Genomic DNA, 6,490 nt, shown 5'->3' with positions numbered 1-6,490 from the left:
CACCCCAACCCTCCATCTCCACCCGTCCCAGGCCGGGTATTGGGATTTCTCTGACTTCTGCTGTGGAGCTGGGTCCCAGATCATGCCCTTCTGTCTGTCTCCAGACACTGCTTCCCAGAGCTGGTCCTGACACCTCAGTTTCAGCACAGCTGACCCTAAAGGAATCTCTCAGTTTGGCAGGGGGACACCAGCTAGGGGTCAGGAGTTTGGAGGCTCTCCTGCCATCAGCCACCAGGGCAGCGTCAGCTGAGATGTCCCCTCTCTGGGTTTACATCTGCAAAGGACAGGGTTCCGACGCAGACTCAGTTGCTGTCCTGCTGAGTGCGGGCTGGGCAGAGCCAGGGCAGCAGATGATCATCAGGTGCTGGCCTGCAGAGAGGTCCTGGCTCCTCCTGCCTCTGGCTCCAGCAGTCACTCCCCGTCCACCTCCACCCTTAGATGGAAACCAAGTGACAACCTTCCCCAGGGCCAGCGAGGTGGGAGAGACGATGGAACGGGACCCAGTCCTAGTGGGCGGACAAGCCCTTGGCCCCCAGGTCTCTGGATTTTGGCCCCTCTTTCTGTCTGCAGGTCCCCGTCATGGAGCGCCTGGGCTCACTGCCCAGTCCCCAAAGCCCCATGGAGGCTGAGCTCTGGAGCTGCTTCAATGATTTACTGGGACGCTGACACTCAAGCACACACGTTTTATTTTTTGTAGGATGCACCCATTAATCCTTCGCGGTTTAATAGCCTAGAAGCCTCCTCGTGGGGCTCTCCCGTCCTCCTCGGGCTTGTTGTAGGGCTGCATTCAGGTCTCCTGCCAACGGGCCCGAGGGGTCTCCCCCAGGGTCAGGGGGCGGTGTGGTCCATGGACCTGTCCCCCCAGGACTTTCCTAGAATCTGCGATGAGGGCTGTTGGTGTAATGCAACAACTACCGGTGTTTTTCTTTGGCTCTGACCTGTTGCTGGGATGGCATTCCATAGAGAACGTGGGCACTGACCGGGCTGGACAAAGGGCACAACCACGAGGGACAGGTAAGGGGCCCTGCTCTCAGGGAGCGTGCAGGCTCCCCGGGGCTGCCGGAGGAGGGGCAGCCCCCATCCTGCTGGGGTAACTTTGGGAGGAGTCTCCGCTCTGGGGTTAGGCCACTGTGTGCCGCCTGGGGTGGGGGCACCCGTTCCATTCTCAGCCCCTCTTCGGGGCTCCTGATCCTGATCACCAGGACCCTCCATCCTGGGGCTGCTTCCGTCTCTGAAGGGGAGGCTTCAGAATGGCGCCCGCCCAGCCCTGCTGCAGTCCCAGGAAAGAAGCCAGGGTGGAGAGGGTGGGTCACGCTCTTGGTGGGAGACCCTGGGCCTGTTCATCTAGAAGAGAGGCAGGTCTGGGACTGTCTGGGACAGAAACAGCCCAAGGCTTTGTTCAGGCCCCTCCCAGCCCTGGGCCCTCTCGCTTTCTTGGTGACTGCAATTCTGTCACCACCCAGATGGGCCGTTGACCCAGGATAGTGTGGTACACAGGAGCCCTTGGATCAGCACGCCCAGCCCTCTCCCACATCCGCCCCTCCCCCCAGCATCCAGCCCTGGAGCATCCAGGAGGGGTCACTCCTCCTGCAGCAGGGGCTCCCGGTCCCCCTCCTGCACCCTCTCGTCTTCCTCCTTCTCCATGCAGCCCACCGTGGCCGCCAGCCCAGCACCCACACCTCCCCCCACCACGGCCGCCCCTGTGGCCCCCACCGCGGCTCCAGCTGCCACCATCCCAGCCTCTGCGGCCAGCGCCGCTGCAGCCATGCCGGCGCCCACCACGCCCCCTGCCAGGCCCATGAGCCCCGCGCCCACTGCGCCGCCGACGGCGGCCAGGTGGCCACAGAAGCGCACGGTGTAGGAGTCCATGAAGGCCTTGGCCTCGGCCTGCAGCTCGGCCTCCAGGGCCTCTAAGGTCTGCTCCCTCCCGGTGCACAGCAAGGTTGCCCCGTGCCGGGCCAGCAGCATGTCCTTCTGGGCTGACAGGAGGTTCCGCATGGTGTCTGGCAGTACCCGGAGCGCAGAGAATATGCGCTTGGTGGCTGCATCCTGTGATGGAGGAGGAAGGGGCCTGACCCGGAGCCAAGTACCTCCCACCAGACCCCCGCCTGGGCTCCTCCTATACGATGCCTGGCTCCTCTGCTGCAGGACGCCCAGGCTCCCAGCAGGCCAGGCTCACCTGCTGCCGCACGTATTCCTCAAACTCCTTCTTGGCAGCTTCCACTGTCCGCAGGTCGTGCAGCTGGGCGGCCATCTGTCCAGGGGGAAAACCCGGCTGCCTCCCTCCTTTGCCCCTGTCCCCTGCTGGTTGCCCGGCCCCATCCAGAGGAGTCCAGCCCATCTCCCCCACCCCCACGTCCTCCCCTCGGCCCCGTACCTCGTCTGGGGAGGCGCAGCTGGGCCCTGTCCTTCCCATCCAGCCTGAGAGGTTCTGTAGAGACAGCGGTGGGGAGTCAGGGGGTGCAGGGGCAGCAGGTGTCCGGGGCTCCAGGGGGCTTTCACACCTTGACCTCCTGAGCCAGCTGCTGCCCTGTGAGCAGGCGTCGGTCCCCCCGGGCTGCGGGGCGCCCCTCGCTCCAGTAGCCTGGGCAGCGGCTCTTGGCGTGCTGGGGGGCCGCACTCAGCACGTCAGCCACGTAGGCGCGCAGGCGGCCGGCATCGTCATCTGTGTCTGAGGAAGAGATCCCTCATGCAGAGGAGCCCGGAGCAGGACCGGCTTTAGGAGGAGAGAGGGTATCAGGCTGGGCGCCTGGAAGAGGGCAGGCCAGGGAGTCCCTGCTCCAGGGACACTCACCGCCTGAGCTTCCATGGCCTCGGCTCGCCCACCGCCGCCCAGGAGCCGGCAGGAGGTAGCAGCGGGCTCTCCTCCCTTGGAGCAGCCTCTGGACCTTGGGGTACTTGCCGGATGATTTCTAAAGGAGGGGGAGCACTCTGAGCTAGCTCCCCATACCTGCCCCATCTGCCTGGCCCTCCGTCCCCTCCCTCACCTGGATGACATCGCCCACGTGGCCCTGCCAAGCCGTGCTGGGGTGGGAGGAGTCATGAACTAAGAGGTCCAGGTGCTGGAAGAGAAGGGGTGCTGACAGCAGCAGCTGGGGCGCCGGGGTCTGGGCTCCAAGTCCAGAGGTGGGCTCTCACCTGGATTGGCACCATGCCATAGTGTCTGCCCATCACCTCGGCCACGTGGACAAACGTCTGGGGATGGGGCACAGGGGTCACGACTGGACCACTCCAAAGATGTGCCTCCCAGCCCCCGGAGGACACCCTCCCAACTCCCAGCCCAGGACCCTCAGGCCTCTCCTCAGCCCCCAGCCCACAGCCCTGCTCCAGGTCACGAAACCCTGGGGCAGAGCCAGGCAGCACTCGATTCCAGCTGCCCAGTCCCCCTGCCTCACGGTCAACACAGGGACAGGGAGCAGCCCCAGGCCAGCCATCCCCTCACCTCCAGGTGCTCCAGGTCTGTGTCCTTCAGCTCCTGAGAGGCCGTGAGGATCTGCAACCAAGGAGAACAAGGTGCGGGAGGGGCTGTGATGACAAGGAGACACTGGGAGGACCCGGGCAAGGAAGGATCCTCAGGTGAACCGTGGGGCTCAGGATGTGGGAGGGATCAGCTCCGGTGGCGGGGAGCCCCTTGTACCCTGCAGTGGGGCAGGACTGGCCTGACCTTGGGGGAGTGGAGGGCAGGCCCAAGAATGGTCCACAGACCTTCAGCTGCCCCAGGAACCTTCAACCGAACTTCAGGACAAACCACATTCCCACCTTCCCTGAGGTCACCCCCTCGCAGGGGCGTCTCCAGAACCTGCTCTGGGGCCAAGGTGACCTTCCTTGGTGGGACCGGGCTGGGCTGAGATGGCCTTGGGAAGGTGGAGAGAGCCTTGAGCAGCTGGCAGGGTCTCACCTGGTAGGAGCTCAGCATGGAGGTGAGGGCGCACAGCCGGGTCCTTGTTTCCTTGCTCAGCTCCGGGCTCATGACGTCCCCCGTGTCCACCAGGAACACAGCCACCTGCGTGGAGTGCCAGCCATGGGTCAGCCTGCCAGGCTCCTCCCCGACCCTGCCCCTTCCCACCCGGCATTCTCATCCTGGCCCCCAAAGCTTTCCTGCCCACCACCCTCTCTGCTCCCCGCCACCCGCACTGCCCGAATCGGCCTGGACTCCTCTGTCCCTTCACGCCTCACCTTCCTCCCCTCCTTCCCCAGTAGGAAGGGGTGGTTCCACATCCAGATGCCCCTGGAGAGGCCGTTGGCTCCCCACCGGAATCCTTGCCCGGAGCCCGCGCCTCTCGGCCAGCTGCCCTCGCCGGATGCCTGAGGGGCAGAGAAGCAGAGCAGCTTTGGACCATCCGGCCCTGCTCCCTTCGCCAAACCCGCCTGGGACCCTGGTCCTGTCCCCCAGCCCCCGCCCGGCCCCGCGCTCACCAGGCCGGGCAGGCCCTGGAGCAGGTGGTTGAGGAGGAAGGTCTTCCCTGAGTGTGGCCCTCCCAGGACGGCGAGGAGGCAGACTGGGGTGTCCCTGGCCAGCGGGTGCTTCAGGCAGCGGTTGATGGCGCCCATTCGCAGGATGAGGCCCCCCGAGGCGTTGATCCGCACCAGCAGCAGCGGCTCAGCCCTCACAGCGCAGGTCTCCTGGGCCCAGAGACGAGGCTCCCTGAGCACCAGGTTGGGCCGTGTCCTCCCCGAACTCCGCTCCCTCCGTCGCCCCGCCCCATAGCCACGCCCCTCCGTCGCGCCGGCCCAAGCCGGCGTGCTCACCTCCATCGCCCCGCCCCCTCCCCCGCCCCACCCCCTCCTTCCAGGTCCAGGTCGGCACCTGCAGCGCGGCGGCAGGCAGCGGCCTCTGCGGCAGGAGCCTCATCCTCTCCCCCAGGCCCCGCAGGCCCTTCCTCCGCTTGCAGGTCTTGCGGCACTCGGGGCAGCAGGGCGGCCCGCAGCCAGGCACGCGGTGGGTGCTGAAGCACCGCGGGCAGAAGTCGTGGCCACAGTCCAGCGAGATGGGCTCACGCGGCCTCTCCAGGCAGATGGAGCAGGCGGGCGGCTCGCGGGGCGCCGTGGGCCGGGACCCCAGCCCCAGCTCCAGCTTGGGGAACGGCGTGTGGGACCTGGGGGCGGCGGTGGGGGGGTTGCGGGTACCCCAGACAGGGGTGAGAGGGCCCCCCAAAACGAGGAACCCTGAATGGAGCCGTCGCGGGTAAGTTCCCGCCCGGGTCTGGCCTGTTTCTAACCCTCCAGGAAGGGAGGCAGGGACGGGCAGACAAGATGGTGCCGGCGTCTGGCACAGATGCCAAGAAAATCCACCCCCACGGCCTCCTGCTTCGAGGGGAGGGGTCCCTCCAGGGGTCACCTACCCATACCCCCTCCCTGCAGTGGCTTCAACACCCTGGGCCTGCGGACATAAGGGGGCTCCCGCAGTGGGGCAGATGGCTCTCGGAAGATTCTAGGGCTGACCTGGCACAGGCTTCCTGAGGCACCCACCTGATTTCCCGACCTTCCCTCCACAGCCCACTAGGGCCAGCCTCGTGTTGCCTCCCCTGGGACAGGCCTCCGTGCTCCCAGCCAGCCCACCCACATGGCCCGTACCCGCCTCCAGGCCCTCCACTTACCAACTGTTGCTGCTGTTCCCCATGAAGCTCCGTTTTCTCTCCTTGGAGAAAATTGGGGAGAGAAAACCCAAAAAATGTTATTTAGAAGAGAATCCAGAGTTCTATCTTCATCCTGGGTTTTAGGTGCCCCCATCCCCCCTCTGGAGACCCATCCCCCCCAAGGGGGCCCCTTCCCAGCACCACCCCACACTTCCTCCCCAGATCTCAGGACCAAGACCTTGCCTGTTTGCCAAGCCGGTGACAAAAGGAAATGACTGACAAGGCGGACCTCGGCATGGGAGGCTGGCGGGGCAAGAGTCCCAGAGCAGAGAACAGGCCCGAGAGACCTTGCCGGTGCTGAGGATGGCTCTTCTCCTGGAAGCGCTGGTGGGGCTGTGGCAGGTGGAGGCTGGTGAGGGGGAGGGTGGTCTCCCCGGAGGAGACGACTGGGCAGGGCTGGGAAATGGACGTGACAGTCGGGAAAGAGAAGGCTGCCTCTGGACTCACCCCAGGGGGAGGAGACAGGACTGCGGGAACCAGGGCTCCGGAGGAGGGAGGGACGAGAAGAGCTGAGCCCAGAATCCCTGGCAGAGGCTGGGATGCAGGCGAACGAGGTGGTGAGTCGCCATGGAGACGAGGGAAAGATAAGGACAGGGCGGGGGAGGGTGGAGGGAGAGCGAAACCATATGGGCGCGTGGCAGACACAGAACTAGGCTGGCACTGCCCCTGCTGGCCCAGCGGGTCTCTTCCAGGGCCGCAGGCAGGGGGTACAGAAGTGTGGGAACCGGGAAAGCACGTGGTGGGCGCTGACCCAGAGCCCCAGATGGTCTCCTTCCTCGCGTGGACGGTTGTGGTGCTGGCATCTGCTGGGGCCCATGATGCTACCCACAACACATGGCCTACAAGACCCTCCC

At 65.6% G+C, this 6,490-nt stretch overlaps 1 protein-coding gene across 5 annotated transcripts; it reads right to left on the bottom strand.

Moving 5' to 3' along the window:
* Window positions 1–668: 668 nt before the first annotated feature.
* On the bottom strand, window positions 669–6,224 carry RNF112 (ring finger protein 112). Of its 5 annotated transcripts, none has more exons than XM_040245855.1 (14): window positions 6,084–6,224; window positions 5,820–5,969; window positions 5,598–5,638; window positions 4,808–5,096; window positions 4,417–4,623; window positions 4,177–4,305; window positions 3,899–4,003; window positions 3,443–3,493; window positions 3,139–3,195; window positions 2,988–3,062; window positions 2,795–2,912; window positions 2,505–2,671; window positions 2,180–2,431; window positions 669–2,049 (listed from the first exon to the last, which is right to left on the bottom strand). In XM_040245855.1, the coding sequence occupies exons 2-14, from the start codon at window positions 5,871–5,873 to the stop codon at window positions 1,579–1,581; spliced, it is 2,016 nt and encodes a 671-aa protein (XP_040101789.1). In that variant the 5' UTR covers window positions 5,874–5,969; window positions 6,084–6,224; the 3' UTR covers window positions 669–1,578. The 5 variants fall into 5 exon arrangements, with proteins under 5 accessions (XP_040101789.1, XP_040101792.1, XP_040101793.1 ...); XM_040245858.1 differs by lacking the exon at window positions 6,084–6,224 and having other exon boundaries at window positions 2,180–2,254; window positions 2,378–2,431; window positions 5,820–6,076; XM_040245859.1 differs by lacking the exon at window positions 6,084–6,224 and having other exon boundaries at window positions 2,180–2,254; window positions 2,378–2,431; window positions 2,505–2,665; window positions 5,820–6,076.
* Between the last annotated feature and the right edge of the window lie 266 nt (window positions 6,225–6,490).

This window comes from Oryx dammah, unplaced genomic scaffold (assembly GCF_014754425.2).
Source record: "Oryx dammah isolate SB20612 unplaced genomic scaffold, SCBI_Odam_1.1 HiC_scaffold_8, whole genome shotgun sequence".
In the NCBI taxonomy this organism is placed as follows: Eukaryota; Metazoa; Chordata; class Mammalia; order Artiodactyla; family Bovidae; genus Oryx; species Oryx dammah.
The sequence above is the reverse complement of the archived record's forward strand: the minus strand, read 5'-3'. Positions and strand labels throughout refer to the sequence as shown.

Excerpts from the sequence above, each read along its gene's own strand:
- RNF112 (XM_040245855.1), bottom strand. The coding sequence starts at position 5,873 with ATGCCGAGGTCCGCCTTGTCAGTCATTTCCTTTTGTCACCGGCTTGGC. Across the intron at positions 3,196-3,442 it reads CAGACCTGGAGCACCTGGAG|ACGTTTGTCCACGTGGCCGA; the intron begins GTGAGGGGATGG and ends CCCCATCCCCAG. Across the intron at positions 2,432-2,504 it reads AGCTGGCTCAGGAGGTCAAG|AACCTCTCAGGCTGGATGGG; the intron begins GTGTGAAAGCCC and ends CTGTCTCTACAG.